Genomic DNA, 19,182 nt, shown 5'->3' with positions numbered 1-19,182 from the left:
GCCATAGCATATGCTCTGTTTAACTATGCTACTGGAATCCCATCCCTCCTTGAAGTCCAACCCAAGCATCACTTTTTCAGATCCCCTTATCCTTCATCCCTTCAGATATAAGAACTTTTCCCCCTTCTGAAACAGAATAGAATATTTTATTTCTTTGTCATTCATAGAATAACATATTGTATCTTCTCATTTCATTTAGGAGGTTTTGAGGTCCTTGAGGACAGAGACTTGTCTCATTCCTATTTTTATTCTACTGGATACTGAGTACACTGTCTTACTCCATAAGCATATGTTAAAGGAATAAATTAGTTGAGAAGATCTTCCTCTCTTTCAGAGTGATTACTTAACACTAATGTCCACTGATAAAGCAATAAACTGTGTATCCCGGCTGACTGGTCTTCAAGAATACAAAGTAATTGCTGTACTTTTACCAATTTCTCTTTCTCTGTCATCCAGTTATAATGTTAAGAGAACACCTTCTCTGAGCCAGGCACAGGGAGCAGGGGGACCTAAAGGACACAGTCCTTCCTCTGGAGATGTTTACTCTCTATAAGACTGGCATGCATACAGATGACTACAGTGTAAAATGAAAGAAATCTAGCAGAGAACTTATATGAAATTTAAATTTTAGCAGAGAACTTATATTCCATATAGAAGAATTAGTACATGAAGAATATGTTTATAAGTATACTTTTTTGGAATATTCTTTATGAAACCTTAAAAGAAATCAGTAGCTTCCATCCTTATATCATCCTGAACCTTAGTATAGCAAATGCAATGTTAGGTTTTCTTGATCAAGTCTTAAAATTATAAAAATCTTGCAGAAATAGTACATTTATTTCCCATAAATCTATTGAGGCTATCTAAAATCCATTTTGTTTGAATGTGTCTAGAATTTTGAATAGCAGGTGAATATAATATACAGTATTTTAAATGGTATTTGCTTGGTGAAAGCAGTGTTTTAAAGACATGCTGAAAGGGGATTTAGTGTTTTCTTTAAAAAAAAAAAACAAACTTTGTGGTGAGTTATGCCTATGTTAAGATGTGTGATCTTTGTTATAATCCAGACCTAGTAGGTGCTCAGTATATGTTGTCTGAATGATAACAGTTGGAGAGCCCATCTGTCTATGCAGTTCTATGATACAAGGATTCTCAAAATTTAGCTGGGGAAAGAAAAGGCTAGTTAAATATAGAAGAGTGCATGCTACTCCGGGGAATTTTAAATATTCAAGTGGGCAACACAGACATATTTTCTAAAAGTTAACTAAATTACATGGTATAATAATAAAAGAAGTCCAGTGGTATTATATAACTTTTAAATATTGATTATATTTCTACATTTTATTTCAAAATGCTCAACCAGACAGGAAAACGGGTACATTCTTTATGATTAGAAAGGGCTCTTGTGCCATTAGACCATGCTAAATTGATAGTTTTTATAGCCTGACAAGAGACCAAGTCATCATTACCTGGAGGGAAACACTTAAATCATCTGAAGATAGCTATTCTGTTCTGAAGGAAAGTTTGAGTTGACTGCTTGAGAGTCTAAGTTTCACTTCCCAAGTGGCAAGGGTTAGTTTCGCTGCAGAATTGACAGTTTCTACCCTCTGGGTGGGTAGATTAGACTGGGAAATGTATAGGAGGAGAGCTTGTCAAGGAAATTCAAGGAGCAGAGATGATAAGTTCTAGAGGGAATTCTAACCTGGTCCTCTGATTGAATCATAAATGCTTATATTTTATGGACTTACACAAGTGTCCAGAAGATAAAGAGGAAGAAGCCAAAGAAAGAGCAAAAAGTAGAAGGTGTGGGAGGAAAATATATCAGAAGAGGCATAAAACTCTATGGCTTGTCCAGCTTATCATTTGTTGAGCTGTGACTAAAATACCAATTTGGAGAGCATTGTTGGTGACGATTGAAATTTTTTGAGACATTTCTTGAATGACGATTCATGGAGCCTGAGTACTGGATTGCATTAAAATTCCAGAGTTATAGGAAACAATTTTTAACAAACAATAGAAATGCGTTTTTGTGACTGAACTGGCTGCCACAGTTCAGTTCCCGGCAGGATGAATCCATGTGTAGTTCTAATGATTCTCTCATAAAAAACAAACGACAAGTAAGAAATGAGTCATTGGAGGGTATGAATTTGTAAACGAGCATGAAGTGGGGTATGTAATCATCAAGGGACTTTTTTTCCCACTAAAACCAGGCTATCGTTTATATTTATACTTTTGCAGCTTATAACCCGTCACTTTATACTTCAAACAACTTCGTGCAGACTAAAACATCTTCTTGACGTCTTCTGTATATTTCACATACAAATTCACGATTATCCAGGCTTAATTATCATTTGGAATGTTTCATATTGATTACATGTCTATCCTTTCTCACTGATATTGTTCCACTGTATTATCATACTTGTGATAGGTGAGGTGAACTCTTAAACTAGTATTTTCTTCTATTATTCTAAATATTTATATTGATCACATGTTTTTCCTGCGCATAGGGGGCTACATCCAGCCTCTAAACAAAGTAGGCAGGAAATAAAAACAATTATATAATACTGATCACTAACCCTCATATCACGGTTACTGTTTTTCAGACCCCGTTCGCCTTACATATAGTAATTCATGTAAGCTTCAGAACAATTACATGACATAAAGCCTAGTATTGGCTACACTTTATAAGGTGACACAAGTGAGGAATAGAGAGGTTAAATAATTTTCCTGAGTACATATGGCAAGATAAGTGTCGGAACCAGGATTTGAACCCAAGCAGTCTCAATACATGGTATTCTCTACTCTCCACTTTTATAGCTCAACTTTTAGTGGAGCCAGAGGTAGAGTAAGTACCTATGTTACTCTAAAGCTCTATTTTAATATGATTACTTATTAACAGGGGTATCCCTCTCTTACTAGATTATGAGCTTGTAGGAACAAGGACCATGTTTTATTAACTCCATCATAGGCAGTGTTCAATAAAAATTTTATTACTCCTAAATTACAGCTTATTTTTGCCTTGAGATACTCAGTCTATCCAGGAGACTGTCCAGAAGTCACTGGTTTTATATCCATGGAACTTTTAGATCCACAAAACAAATAGTCAATTGTTATCTGCAAGGTGGGATATTGTATTCATGATTCTCTTGTTTCTTTTCTATTTCTAAGAGTACAATAGCATGATGGAAGCAGAATTTTTAATGGATATAGGATAATTATTGAATCATGTTATTTGATTAATTTTTTTCTCTTTCTTTCTTTCTTTTTCTTTTTAAATACTTTTTCCTACAGGGTGCTGCTCTAATTAGAATGCTGGCTAATTTTATGGGCCATTCAGTATTTCAAAGGGGTTTGCAAGTGAGTAAAACATTTTCTACTTTTTCTTAACATTTTCCTTCTCAATATATTTATTTTAAAGAAATTTCACAGTTTGAGAAATTGCCAATACAAAATTGCTGCCTTTGATGGAAAACTTTAAGATGAATAAGGTAAGCAGTGTCTTTCCGTATGACAAACGAAAGTGGTAGATAGTATTCTCACTGTTTCAACTGGTAGAACTTGAATAGTTATGCAATTCAGATCTGTTCAACATGCATTTTTAAATTGAAGTATTTTTCAAATATGTGAGATTCTAAATAATCAGTATAAGATGTTCTAAAAGCCTACCTCACTTTTCCTTCAGTATAAAAGTTAATATAAAGTGAATATAAATTATGTTAAACTTAAAATCTTAATGCCGGTTTTCCAGACTTGTTCTTTTATGTTGCTGTTGTTTTACTGTTGATATACATAAATTGTTATTTGTTCTGAAGATATTTAAATGTTTTTAAAATTGGAAATATGTTTTAAAATAAACAAAAAACCCCAGTGTTATCAGACTGCATTTTAAGTATGAAGTATGTAATCTAAGAGTGATTCTTTAAAAAGGAGGGTCCTTAAACACTTTAAAGCATACACAAATATAGAAAAATAGAACTTTTATTCCATTGAATCTGTTGAACTAAATCATGTTTCGAGCAGCTGTGATTGATGAATTATTTATGATGCATTCTGCTACTTAGAAGTGTCCTTTAAAGTAAATTGATGTTCACCTGAAATACAATTATGCTAAGACAGAGAGAGCAATCAATCTTATCTGTTCTTAGTAAGCTTTTCATTTTGAAATTTAAATAAACTACGTATGGGATTAGGTCATATCTTAGTAGTATAATTCTATCTTTACCTAAAATAAACTAAAAGATAAAATACAAAGCAAGAGTTGAATATGTTATGACAAAGTTACATATACTTAACAGAATGAAGAAAAAAAATATAAATTTGTTGGAGACTAATTTCCCTTAGAAAATATTCTTACAGATTTGTTCCAGCGGGGATTGAAATTTACTTTAATCAGCTCTTTCCATTCGGGACACCTTCAGAATAGCTGAATTCTATTGAACCTGTTTGCTGGATGCTGAAGTCTCTATTCTGATCACATAGTTGGGAAAATCTTTTTTCTCAAGGAGTGCCCTCCATGAATATCAACTGTCTGGAGGAATGTCCTTCCTATCCCCAATCCTTTGTTTTTCCCCCATTGAAATTGTAGTATGACAGTTCCAGAAAATATCTAAGCTTTCATAAGGGCAACACAAATTGAATTTGATTTCCTGGTAGCAAGTTGATGTGAAATCACTTTCTGTATAAAATTTTTATTGTTTTTCCTCATCTGGATTTGCTCAGCAGATTGAATAACTCTAGTTATATTATTTGGGAAGGATTACTGCTTTGCAAAGTTTTTCTTTATCCTGTCGCTTTTTTGGTAGTATGCAAAAATATATCAATTTTTAGTACACCCTGTACTACTGACTCAGTCTCTTCAGTTTTATCTGAAAAAGAATATAGCCTTGGACTCCTGTTATAGTAAACTTTTATTAATGTGTGCCTTTATGCTCTGATACATGAGGTGGTTAATTTTCAACTGAGGGGACTCTATGTTTGTCAACATTGCATTTCATTCGCCTTGTGACATCTCATTGATCAGAAAGATCTGTATCCTTCAGTACTTTGCTTGCAGCTTTATTTATACTCATCACTCAAACTGATTTAGTGTATCATCAGCAGTTTGGATTAGTTTACAGTAGATCCCTATGTCTAGGTGATAAATTATCATCTCTTGTGCATGGGGTACATTTTGGAAATGACCTCCTGAACAGACCGTTTGTGTCATGGTGTTGAGTGGTCACTGAGTTGATTTAATATATTTCTCATCCACAAGGCTCTGGGGAGTCTTGGTTTACATGTTGTTGTAGGTGCTAATCTGGACTGTCAACGCTTACCTTTGCTGGAAAATCCATTAACTGATTTTACATTAACCATGGCTATTTCTATGTTGGCAAATAGAAGTTTATGTTGAAGACAGACCCAGGGTTAAGTTTGTAGTCAATCACAGATTGGAAATAGTATGTTTTTCATATACATTTTTCTCTCTCCTTTTTCCCCCCTTCCTTCTTCCCTCTGTTTTTCTTGCCTTTCCTTTACTCCTTTTTTTTTCATTTTTCACTAGGACCTTTCATATTCTGCATAGGAACAATCTTATGCTGGAGGTTTCTACTAAAATTTGTGCTCTCTTACAGTTTTTGTATCCTCACAACTCATCCTAAACACTTTTCGGAACAACGCTAATATTTTTTACAAATACAACCAGAAATATATTAAATATATACAGTTGAACCTTGAACAATGAAGAGGTTAGGGGAACTGACCCCTCACACCCCCTGACACAGCCAAAAATCTTCATATAAATTTGATGATCAAAAACTTAACTACGAGTAGCTTACTGTTGACTGGAAGACTTACTGATAACATAAACAGTCAATTGACACATTTTGTATGTTCTGTTATATACTATATTCTTACAGTAAAGTATGCTGGAGAAAAAGGGTTATCAAATATTAAGGACAAGAAAATACCTCAACAATACTATACAATAAAAAAATCCACGTATAAGTGGACCTGTGTAGTTCAAACCCATGTTGTTCAAGGGTCAACTGTATGTATTATATAATATACAGAATATAAAATTTACACTCTAATATAAATAATTATTAAAATGTAATAAATATTGATAGCTATAAAATAATTTATATAAATATAATACTTATATATTAAATGTAATAAAAGTAATATAGAAAGGTAGTAGGTTTCTGGAAAATTTCTGGATCAATTCAAATGTTTGTATTTAACTTACAAAGTATCTGAGTATCAATTCAAATATATTCATCTACTTTTTGTATTATCTTGTATCACTTCACCCATATATTCCACAGCAGGAAGGCACTCTAGAGACTTTTTGAGAAAAGTTCTATTCCTAGTAACCATTTGATTCATTTAATCAGCTATTAGAAAGTCTAATAAATAGTTTCTTTTTTTAAAAGATTTTTATTTATTTATTTGACAGAGAGAGAGAGACAGTGAGAGAGGGGACACAAGCAGAGGGAGTGGTAGAGGGAGAAGCAGACCTCCTGTGAAGCAGGGAGCCCAATGGGGCCTCGCTCCCAGGACCTTGGGATCGGGACCTGAGCTGAAAGCAGATATTTAATGACTGAGCCACCCAGGTGCCCCCTAATAAATAGTTTCATACAGAATAATCACAGCTTTCCTTGGTCTGGTCTTCTTGATTTTTTTGTTTAATTCCCTTGTTTCTTAAATTTTATTTGATGCTTAAATGGTTCATTTTAACATGGTTTTAAAATTAATTGCCTCCCATTCAAGTACTAACCAGGCCTCACCCTGGTTAGCTTCCAAGATCAGATGAGATTGAGCGCAAGCAAGGTGTTTACCCCAAAGATACAAATATAGTGATCTGAAGCGGCATCTGTACCCCAATATTTATAGCAGCAATGTCCACAATAGCTAAACTATGGAAAGAGCCCATATGTTCATCGACAGATGAATGAATAAAGATGTGGTGTATACATATATAATATTAATATTAATATCATAATATTAATATTCATATATATGAGTATTAATGCACCATAAAAAATGAAATCTTGGCATTTGCAGTGATGTAGATGGAACTAGAGGGTATTATGCTAAGCAAAATAAGTCTATCAGAGAAAGATAATTATCATATGAACTCACCGATACACAGAATTTAAGAAACAGTGCAGAGGATCATAAAGGAAGAGAGGAAAAAATGAAACTGTGAAACCAGAGAGGGAGACAAACCATAAGAGATTCTCAATCTTAGGAAACAAACTGAGGGTTGCTGGAGGAGTAGGGGGTTGAAGAAATGGGGTGCCTGAGTGATGGGCATTGGGGAGGTTATGTGTTGTGGTGAGTGTTGTGTGTTGTATAGGACAGGTGAATCACAGACCTACATCCCTGAAACAAATAATGCATTATACACTAAAAATAAATTAAATAAATAAATAAAATTGCCTCAAAAACTTCTCTTTGTAGTATATAGATAGTATATACAGTTATATATACAGATAGTATGTGTAGTTATAAAATAGCTATAGGTAGTTATACACAGTTATAAAATAGATAGTATATATAGTTCTAAAAAATTAGTCCTGCCTACCATTAATAAGTCGGCTTCTGTTTTGATGTTTAAATTGAAAATGAAATGTGGAGCAAATCAAGCATGAACCCTTGTTGCATTAGGTATGTCCTCATAAGTAATATATTTTTAAAACGTAGATATGTTTATAGTTTTGCAAACTCTGTATCTACTGTTTTACATAACCCATTTCCCAGAATAATAGCTCATATATTTGGGAAGCATGAGGCAATGAAAATGATTCTCATTTTTGTTTCCAATTAATGCTGGGCTTTCTACAAATCATGAAATCTCGATTCCTGACTCCATAGTTATAAAATGCAAGAGTTGGACTAAATACTCTCTTAAGATTTTTTTCATCTTTCAGATTCTCCAAATGTAAGATTTACTTAATGCATTTTTTTTACTAGTTAGACAATTTAGGTTTGATACTTTAATTTGGGAACAACTATTTTGATAGAAAAATTTGTAAACCAGATGTGCAAAAGTGAGTGACTCCCTATTCTTGAATCTTTAGTTATTATCTGAATATTAAGGCTAATGGCCTTCAATGTGCATAGTGCTGTAACTATAGTCAAACCAGACCAGCAATTTTTGTTACAAGGAATTTTTGCTGGCGATGTTTCTTTTTGCCTACTGCTAAGAAACTGCTTCTATTTCCCTTGCTTTTTAGTTATCTTTGGTATTTTGTTATACTTTCATATTTTGCACTGGATACTTTACTTGTTTATGATGAAGCTACAGTTGTCTCAGATGACATTTTCTATGGACTTTTTGAAATTTCTTGGTGATTTTTAGTGTATATGCTCTCTTTTCTAAAGTAAGAATTTCTGCTTATATTCCGGGAATCAGCTGGAGTCAACTGTCCTTGTGGGTCTGATGGCATTGAGATATATTGGATGTTGGTTTTGAGAATCAGCATTCCCCCCTCTCCCTCAGTGAGTGTGCCATTATCAGAGATTCAAACTAGTGGTAACTAACTTTTCCAGAGATGGGAAAAGCTGCTTTTGACCCTAAAAGAGGATCAGTGGAATTTATACTTTCAAGGTCCCCATCCCAATTCCCTCCTGTCAGAAATAGCCTTTGTAAAGGCTTTATAACGCCTCAAAGAATTTGTAATTCTGTATGCTCTGGTAATGTCCTGTTGAAGCAATCATTTATTTTCTCAAAAAGCCTCTTCTTCAATTTAGACAACTAAAGATGATAATTTAAGAAACTGGTTGACTCTGAAAACCATAGTTTACCAGAACCTTATTACCCATGTTCAGTGATATTACCTCATCTAAATATAATCAAGGCACAAATCTAGATTGTAGATTCCCATCGTTGAGGGTCTATTTCCTGGAACATACCACTCCTGGCCCATGATACAGTAGCAAAACCAAATCCATTCTAGGTCTTTCAAAAGAAAGGGATTTAACACAGAGTATATAAATTTTCTAAAAAACTGTTGGGAGGGTTAGAGGAGTAAATGTCAGGAAAGCTCCTGCTAGATTTCAGAAAATCAAGATATTTAGTTTTCACAAAGAATTGATGATACCTATACACTCAATATAGTTCTACTTAGGTTTGGGAAGTGAGTGCAATTAGATGGGTTTGTTCAATCCATAGTCTTTATCCAGAAGTGCTTTGAAAGACTTTCTTCTGTTGGCTTTGGTAACACTGTGGTCTCCTGAGTGTGGTTATAGTTCACTCCGTCTTCAACCCATAATACTGGTTAAGTATTGCTGAATCTTTCAGCAGTCCTTACATCTTTTTATTTCCTGGGTATCTGATTGTTTCAGTGCATATTTGTTAATTTTCATCCACATGTAGTGATGTTTATGCATATGGTCAGTAAATTAAGATGTACTTCTTTTACTGTGTTTTTTTTTTACTGTGTTTTTATAACTTAAGTTCCCATAGCTCAAATCCTCATTCTATTTAAGTACTATGCTTATTTCTGAAGTGATTCAAGTAATGATTCTTTTAGAAAGAATTTTTTTTACATGGCATTGACCTTTCTTATTTCATTTTTTACATGTTTTAATCTCCTAGTTATATTTTCTCCCTTTCTCTTATTTTTCTGGAAATAAAAGAATAAATCTATAATTATGAAACCCTCAGATAACATTGATTGGCTCAGTAGCTATTAAAAATAATTATTACATAGTACTGTTGCTTTTTCTTTTTAAACAAAACAATATTGTTATAATGATTTGAACCTCACGACATCATTTTTCATGTTATTATGAGTCAACATCAGGGAAATGAAATTGTGAAGAAACATCATTATTAAGCTTGATATAAACTCAAAACTTGAAATCCATGTCAGAAAATGAGTTACCTTCTTTCTCAACCAATGAGGGTAATTCAATATCATCTAAAATGTAGTTGAATAAAAAAAGATTTCCCCTGATTAGTATTTAACTGCTCTTTTCCATAAGATAACCCAGAACAAGATGTTTGGCTCCAATTATCAGGGTAGAAATTGCTTATGCAAATCAATGTAAGGCAATGAGGTGTGGATAAAAAGCAAAAGGGAAATATCATTATTATTGGTTTGTGCTCATAAAATTCTGATAGCCTGAAGGTAATGACAGGCACAAAGCCAGAGGGATTATTAGTAGCAACAACATACTCAATAACTTGTGTTCCAGTGAGAAGTTCTATGTTAACATGTGTACTCAGGATTTTTATTCAATAACTTCCAGCTTGCATTTCTGAGAGAATGTTTTCTCTCTCACATGTAATTTTTTCGGAAAAATGAAAAGTCATAGAATAATAGAGGAATAGAGACAGTGTGTCGAAGTTCATTTCCTTTCTGAAGAGGTAGTAGGGTGTTTTCATCCAAATGATAACTGAATCATGCTTAATCTAAAATGAATAACCACCGACAGCTTTTGCTCAAATTTCTCCATGTTTCACTTAAATCACTGGGCAGTTTTAGTTATACTAGAGGGAGAAGGTTAACACTTCTCACTAATTTGTTGTGATCACTCAATACCATATGATAATAGTGCTATCATTGCTGGTGTTTTTAGTTGTTGAATTTGACCTAATTAGCATTTAACTTATAAAGACCTAACTAGAAAGCTAAAATTATTGAGAATATTAATATAGAAAAATATTAATTATATAGATTTGAGAATCAAGAATACAATCTCAATAAAAAGAAAATACTTTAAAAATTAGATAGCAGTAGTTATTCATATTTCTTAATTAGAGAGAAATAGTTTCCATTTCATCAGTTTCAACTCATTTGTGTTTATATACAGCTACTGATTGAATCCTTATCATTTTGCCTTTGAGTTCAATATTGTTAACTGACCACTATGACTATATAGCATTAGCTAAAAAGCCCTTATTATTAACAACAAATATCTCTATTTGGTCATCCTGCAGGCATTTACCCAGCTCAATAGGAAGTCTTAGAAAGTTATATTTATTGGTTTTCTCTTTTTTTTTCCAATTTATTTATTTTCAGAAAAACAGTATTCATTATTTTTTCACCACACCCAGTGCTCCATGCAAGCCGTGCCCTCTATAATACCCACCACCTGGTACCCCAACCTCCCACCCCTCACCCCTTCAAAACCCTCAGATTGTTTTTCAGAGTCCATAGTCTCTCATGGTTCACCTCCCCTTCCAATTTCCCCCAACTCCCTTCTCCTCTCTAACTCCCCATGTCCTCCATGCTATTTGTTATGCTCCACAAATAAGTGAAACCATATTTAAATTGTATCTGTGAAATTTTTAGACACCTTTGGTTGACGAGTGGATATATTTGTATGTGGATATGTGTGCAAATATACACCAGTCTCTAAATCTGCATTGCCATGGGTACACTGAACTGCAAAGTGTCTCACTCCTTGAGGACTGTACCAATTGATTAGATCGCTAGTGCAGGATACGGTAAACTTGCCTCCCAGGCATCTGTTTCCCTGACCTGTTATAATGCCTACGTCAGCAGTTTTCTTTCTTTTCCTCTGTTAATTTCTTTTTCTTTTCCTTTAATGTTCTCTTTTCAGAACCTTCATGTAATCGCCTAGAACCACATATCTGGCAATGTTGTAAAAAGAACCTTCCTGAGTTGGGAAGGTGGTTTTTCTCATTACTCATGTTTTCTTAACTGCTTGGTGATGCTATTATATAGGTTAATACTGGGTGTGCCATAATATATTTAACTTTTTCCTTGTTTGTGAACATCCAGATCACTTTCCAGTTTCTGTTAAATGAACAATACTGTCATGGTCTTCAAATGATAGATTTTTCCTATTACATTTTGGTTGTCTCCTCATATCCACTTCTGGAATCACATTCTTAATTTTTCTTCCAAAATGTTAAGCCAGTACATAGTAGTAGAAGTCAAGTTTGAAAGTTCTCTTTTTATAATGCACTAAGCAAACAGCCTTAGGTCTTACTTTCCAAAATAATTTTCTTACTTATTTCGTAAGTAAAAAAAAATTACCCAGTTGCTATCTCAGTGTGTATGTTTTTTGTTTTTTTATCACAAATGATGTTGGAAACACTTCATATATTCTCTTGTATTTCACTTTTTGGTGATATAATCACCCACGTTCCTACCCACTTGAAGATTGAAATTTTACTCCCTTTTTCATAATTTTGTATAAATGACTATACAGTAAAAATAATAAACCATAACATATTTACTACACATTCTTTTTTCCCCATGATTCTAAGTATCTTAGTATTATGGTGAAAAAGCCCATGTTATAAATTAGTGGCTTAGGAGGAGTGCTAAAGACCTAAGTTATATATTTGGAAAATGCCTTACAAAAGGTTCAAGTGCATTCAAAACATTTGGCTCAGGGGGTTAAAGCCTCTGCCTTCGGCTCAGGTCATGATTCCAGGGTCCTGGGATCGAGCCCCACATCGGACTTTCTGCTCAGCAGGAGCCTGCTTCCTTCTCTCTCTCTCTCTACCTGCCTCTCTGCCTCCTTGTGATCTCTGTCTGTCAAATAAATAAATAAAATCTTTAAAACAACAACAACAACAACAACAACAACAAAAAACCCATTTGGTCTACCTCTGTTTTTTTCCTTCCATGGAAGAGGGGGATCCGTGCTAGTATGACACACAAAGAAAGGGCGATGTTCATTTGTCATCCTGAATCTCATTGCCTCTTGCAATCAGGCTCTTATATTCACTTGTTCTTTCCTGCTCAAGGTCTCTCCCTGTGATTATTTCACATCATTTTTTTTTCCCTGAAAGAACCATAGCTCATTATAGTGCTAAGATTTTTCCTTAATGCTTTGTGCTAATAAACCAAAATTCTGATTTCACTTCCTGCACCAGCTGTGCTTTGTTTTAGACCCACAGCACACGTTGCTCCTATCAGACATATTCGGTTATTCATTTATTCCACACAAACTTATTACATACCCACTCTATGTCAGACACTGTGGTAAATACCGAGTGTTCAGGGCATGCTGCCCCCAGCAGAGATGGCCCCTGATCTCACAAATCATATGTAACAGGATAAGATTGACCCTAAACAGGAAAAAAGCAAATACATATATATTTACTAAATGTGAGAAATGCTGGGAAGGAAGAAAATAGAATGCTGTGAGGGAACATATGGGCAGATGGGTCAGGCAATTTTAGATTGGGCGCTCAGGAACTCCTTAAGAAGAAGGCATCCATACTGAGGTCTGGAGGCCAAGAGAAACCTGGGGGAGGAAGGAGATCATTCTGGAAATATAGAACGGCTTGTGCAAAGGGCTGAGGCCAAGGACTGAGCAACTTCTAGGAAAAGAAAGAAGCTGGTGTGGCTCAGCCGAGTCAGTAAGGAGAGAGAAGGTGGGAGAGGAGGGCAGGAAGTATTCACACAGTACCAAGTACTAAGAAGGCTGGATTTTATTCTGAGTGCAGCGGGGTGCTATTAAACAGTTTTAAACTGGGATGTGATGTGGTTCTATTTATATTTAAAATGGTTATTTGGCAACTTATAATAATACACTGGGAGTGGGGTAATCAGCATACCCAGACAGGAATCGGGTAATAAAATTAGGAAGATATTTGAAGATTCAGGTGAGCGATGATGGCAAGCAACATAAATAGTCAGTAAATACACAGAGACATGGATTCACAATGTTTCTTGAAGGTCCCGTAGATGGATCGGGGGATAGATTGGGTAAAGGGTATGTATGAGAGGTGAGGAAGAGGGGGGACCTGAGAATGTTTCTGGGGTAAAGGCCAGGAAATTCAAGCCCTGCCAGTCTTGAACAACTGGAGGCTGAGAGAAGGGGAGGGTCCCAAGGCTAGAGATGGAGATGCGGCAGCAGGAGAGGCAGGCAGGGCACCAAGAGTGTGGTGTCACCCAAGTCAAGAAGAAAGCTTATTTCAAGAAAGTGATCGATGAGGTTAAATGCAACTGAGAGGTGGAGTAAAGACTGAAAAGTGTTTCTTTTGGCAGCTTGCCAATTTATTGATTATCTCTGGAATGGCTTAAAGAGTGCATGGGTTTTTGTCTGAGTGGAAATAGGCCTGGAGAGTAAAATTTAAAGAAATTTTCCAAGGAAAGAGATCAGAAAAACAGGGTAGGTTGTTAGAGGAGGATAAGGCTAAAGAAAGTTTTTGTTTTGTTTTGTTTTTAAACATTGGGGACCGTTGTACAAATTAGGCTGGTGGAGAAGGAGTCAGGAGAGGAAAAGCTTAATGGACAGAAACTAGAGAAGTGACTGGGACGTTTGTCCTTGCGAAGGTAAAGTAACTCGTCTCTGATAAGAGATACACTTCCAGTAAATTTAGGGATTTGGAAATGGGAACATGAGGGAGTTCCTTTCTGATGAATTCTATTTTTTCTCTATTTTTTTTTTTTTTTTAAAGCAAAGTCAGTAGCTAAAATTGGGCGGTAAGCCTGGGCGGGAGAGAGGTTTGGAGATTGAAGATTGGGAAGAGTAGATGGCGTGACTATTGTATTGAGTGCCTATTTGAGTTTGGGAATTATGAATTTATAATACAACTAAACTATTCAATTGCACTATTTTCTCCCATGATGCTCAGAGGCATGGTGCAGGTTTAGAGAAGGCACATACTTGGATTCATCCAGGACTGGGGTTTTGCCAACTAGTAAACTTGAAGGATAGCACTGCAAAGGAGATGAGCCAGTTTGCTACGAACTGGTTTAGATGAGCTATGCAATATAAGCTAGATAATCAGGGGACTAAAACCGGAAAGGATCTGATAGACTAATAGCTGTCATTGATAAACAATGTATTAACAAGTATATATGGTTTTAACACTGACTAGAAGAGATCCCCCATGCTTCTGAGCATATGGGAAATTCAATCTGTGCTTATTGATATTAATATGAGGATATTCCAGGGGACTTTTTCAGTCCGGAATGTGTGGTGAAGAACCCTTTGTTCTCTTCCACACTGACACGCACTCCTGGTGGTTTCTTGGTGTGGGTTGGTTAGTGAGTGGAAACGAAGTGAGAGAGCACATGTTGCTTGAGTGTTTGGTATGTATCTTGGCCAAGCCTTGTCTTTCTGGTCACCTGAATGGTAGTGTTTTTGCAGCTTCGTGCCAACTTAGGTATGGCTATTTTGTGTTGAAGTCCCTAATTAGTGCCCTTATTCCATGAGCCACCCAAGTCATAAACAGTCAGTGGCTTGTCACCTGAGTAGAGCTCTGTGAAAAATAGGGCGCTAGACTGCACAACTCAGGAGTCCTCCTAGTTTCTTTTTCCAGACCCAGGAGGGGGAAGGTTTCTAAGCGTTCCTCAAACCTAAAAAAATGCTGGCCTCAATTTTTTTCTTGCATTTTTACTTTTTTAAAAATTAAAAAAAAAAGGTCCCTCTAAGCACTAACTTTCTTCCAGTTAGTCCATATCATTTCCCTTCCTTAGCCTCTAGAATATTTTGACTGCTCTTGGACGTGAGATCAAAAATATTGACTCTAGAGGTATTTTCCCCTTGAGCTTGGTCTTATAATAATTAATGTTCCCTGGGTTTTTGTGTGGCAGGCATTTTTCTAAGTGCTTTTCTTGTTCTATGTCATTTTCTGTGCACTGTTTTCCTAAGTAGGTACTATATTATCTATCCTTTCCGGCTGAAAAAATCGAAGTTTAGAGAAAATAGAAAAATTACTCAAGATCACATGACTGATAAGGATCAGCCTAAATTTCTATTTAGTTTTCTAAATACACACACGCTTCTATCTTAATTGAATTGCATTTTTTTTTTCCCCCTCAACTAGTCACCAGGGCTAGGGCTGGTTGAGAAAAGGAGTGGAAGTGGAGGGAGCTCCATGTACATGCTCCACAGTCCATGGGCATCTTGATTTACAAAAGGCAGTGTATTTTTACCAGTCAGGATATAATTTATCTATTTCGTGAGCTTGTTGTGGTCAAAGTCCTTTACCAGGGCATTCAGGAAAGGCAATCTACAAACTTCAGTTTTGCCAATAGATTCATTTTATGTCTCAGTAATATTTCAAGCTAGTGGCAGAAGGGAGAGGGGGGCACATTTTAGTACCCTAGAACACCCCTATAGACTTACATTCACATTATTTTACTGACAGGTGTAAGACCTGTCAGCTTGCTCTGGAATGCACAAATTCAGTGGTGGCGATATCCCTCACACCTCTCGTGATGCTTCTCCCTGTGAAGGCATTGATGGCATGATGTGTAATTGCTAAGTAAGAGATCTGTGAAAACAAAGCTGATATGAGAACTTGCCATTGCCTGTGATTTAAAACAAACAAACACCAACAAACAAATCTTTTATGTACCAGCAAGTTGTTTTGATTTAAGATTTTCTGATTTTCTGGTATATTTCGCAACTCCTTAAGAATATGCTGATTTTACAAAATTATCCTCATTAGGTGGGTAGTGGATTTTTTGGAACATGTAAAATACCTTTTTGTTCTTAGGGAAATATCTGAATTCTCCTGTATGTAAGTAAGCAACGTGTAATGGTAAATCTAGGTAAAACGCACATTAAAAAAATAAAAATAAAAAATGAGTGCAAACAGTGGCATAATTGGTTTTGTTCTATCAAATAATTTTCTTTCCTAAATACCGCTTCTTTTTTACTGTGTCTGGTGGCCAGACACTCAGGTACCTTGAAAACTTTAGTATTGGTGCCTCTTTTATTGGGCTTCCTCCTTAGAAACTTGTTATAATTTAACAATCAAGGTTTAACAATTATTCATAACTTTTCATCCTTGGTTCCTAGCTAATAGAATAAAATGTAAACATTCTTTGATTTTGCATAATGCTTTTCCAGTGCTCTGCTTCTCATTTTTATTTAATTTCATAATCTACAGCCATGTTTCAGATAAAAACCAAAATAACATCTCGATCTGTAGTTGATCTTTCTTGTGTGTGTTAGTTGGTCTTCTGTCACTGGTTTCGTCTCCTTGCTACTGTTTCTCAAGGTCAGAGAATGTAGAAACATTTCTGAAGTGCATGGCCCAGGCTTCAGATGGGGTTTTTCCAACCCTTCTGTGACATTGCTTTGATCTGACAGCCTTTAATCTGCTTTCTTATTGTCCATGGATCCCTTTAACATCACCCAACTCTAATAATGCATACACTTACAAGTATTTAAGTTTTAAGCTTTAGGTTTCCAGTTTAAAAGCCCCTGCTCTAGAAGCTTTTTTTTTTTTTTTTGATATTTAAAATATATTTATTGAGTACTTGAGCTATTACATGATATTACATTAATCCTTTATGAGAATACAAAATTAGAGGAAATGCTATGTCAAATAACCCACAATTGATAGCCAGTACCAAATGACAAAAATAATGTGAATATAATTGCTGAAAGTAGATTTAATGTGCACATGTAACAGAATTATAAATAATTATTTGTTTTCAAATTCATATATTATATCATGTGTTCTGGGTTGAACCACTTTTTAGACTTTTCAAGAAAGTTAATACATGTACTAGCCCTGATATATAGTTAGTGCTCAATAATTAGATCTTAAATATAAATAAAGGCTATCTTTTTTTTAATTTTATTTTTTATAAACATATAATATATTTTTTATCCCCAGGGGTACAGGTCTGTGAATCGCCCGGTTTACACACTTCACAGCACTCACCAAAGCACATACTCTCACCAAACACACTCACCAAAGCATACCATACCAAAGCATACCATACACACTCACCAAAGCACATACCCTCCCCAATGTGCATAATCCCACCCCCCTTCTCCCAACCCCCCTACCCCCAGCAACCCTCAGTTTGTTTTGTGAGATTAAGAGTCACTTATGGTTTGTCGCCCAAACCATAAGAGTCACTTACGGTTTGTCTAGAAGCTTTTTTTAAGACAAGAGTTTAACATAGGTTTGTTTTTATTATTGTTACTCTCTGTGCATTCCTGTCTGTGGAAATTTTATACTTTTTCTCCAGTCTTCTTGTCTGCCTCTTTTTTCCTTTTTAAACCTAAGTATCTACCTCCTTCCCCTCATACCTACTGTTTCTAATACCGTGAAACCCTAGATTTATGCAGTAAAACTGGGTGTCCTTTGCTTTTCATTTTGTATAAGTTGTGTGAGAACATTTCTATTTTTCATTCTGAGGTTACTAAGAAAACTTAAGATGTTTGTGTTTGTTTTGATTATATCCCCTATTAGTGTTGTAACAGTCAGGGTTTTGGGTTGCAAGCAATAGAAACAAAGTTTGGCCAATCAGGCAAAAAAAAAAATTTGCTGGAAGGGTGTAGGTCAGTAGCCTTTGGAAGCATTGGGAATGCTGGAGCACCAGGCTTGCAAAATGAGTAGTAGGAACTAGGAGAAACTAAGAAATTAAGAAACCTAGCCAAGGGCTTGCCACAGGAGTGGTTAGTTTAACTGCTACCATTAATGTGGCTACCTCTGGAGCCCGGGATAGTCTTTCACCTGTTCCTTCTTCTTTGCATCGATTTGGCAGGATTCACAGTCCTGCGCTGAAGTATCTACTTATCTGAGGCCAGGGCACGCGTACATACTTTAGCTGTCAAGGAAAGGGGAGAAAGAGGGATTTACTATTTTGTCCCTTCCACTGAAAGTGGGAGGCAGAGCCTTCACCTTCCTGCAGGATTCCATGGTGAGTTATTGTCCCCATATAAACGTGGTGTTTAAATGCTGGAAAGCCAAAAGAATGACAAATGCTCACTACACATTTTTTGAGGTACAATTATTCTTAATAGAAAGGAACAATATTTCAAATCCCTGCTTCAGCCTTCTTGTCACATAGTCAGAAAAATCGATGCCTGGATTTACCTGGCATTTCCCCGGCTAGTCTTACGGGTAGAAGGGCTCCTACTTGCCAGTATCACTGAGGCCCAGACTTGCCTCTCTTCTGTCATTGGAGAAAACACAGCACCGAGCCTGCCTTGAGCTGTCCCAAAACAATACCCCCTAAGAGCTTCATCAGCAGATTTCAGCTGGAGCCCGTGATACAATTCTGACAAGTGGGAAACACGGAGAGTTTGATGCAGCAACTGAGAGGAAGTTTCTCAGAAAGAAATTCTGTCTCTTTCCTCTGTGCAATGTCCTGTCTGAATGTGATGGCTGGGATTGCTTGTGCCATCCAGCCTCAAACCCAAGCAGGGAGACAAAACACAAGGAACGGCAAGGCCAAACAATTTCTGGAGAAAAAAATTGCGGCTGTCTTACCTTCTTATAATAGGAAG

General features: G+C 35.8%; 1 protein-coding gene across 1 annotated transcript in view; it reads left to right on the top strand.

Moving 5' to 3' along the window:
- TRHDE (thyrotropin releasing hormone degrading enzyme) overlaps window positions 1–19,182 on the top strand; it is a 380,043-nt gene that overhangs the window by 264,352 nt on the left and 96,509 nt on the right. The window contains exon 7 of the mRNA XM_044227809.1: window positions 3,292–3,357. Within this exon, the coding sequence (XP_044083744.1) occupies window positions 3,292–3,357 (66 nt within the window). The remainder of the gene's footprint in view (window positions 1–3,291; window positions 3,358–19,182) is intronic.

The sequence above is a fragment of the Neovison vison genome, chromosome 12, assembly GCF_020171115.1.
Source record: "Neovison vison isolate M4711 chromosome 12, ASM_NN_V1, whole genome shotgun sequence".
Classification (NCBI taxonomy): Eukaryota; Metazoa; Chordata; class Mammalia; order Carnivora; family Mustelidae; genus Neogale; species Neogale vison.
This window is presented reverse-complemented; position numbering and strand designations above follow the sequence as displayed.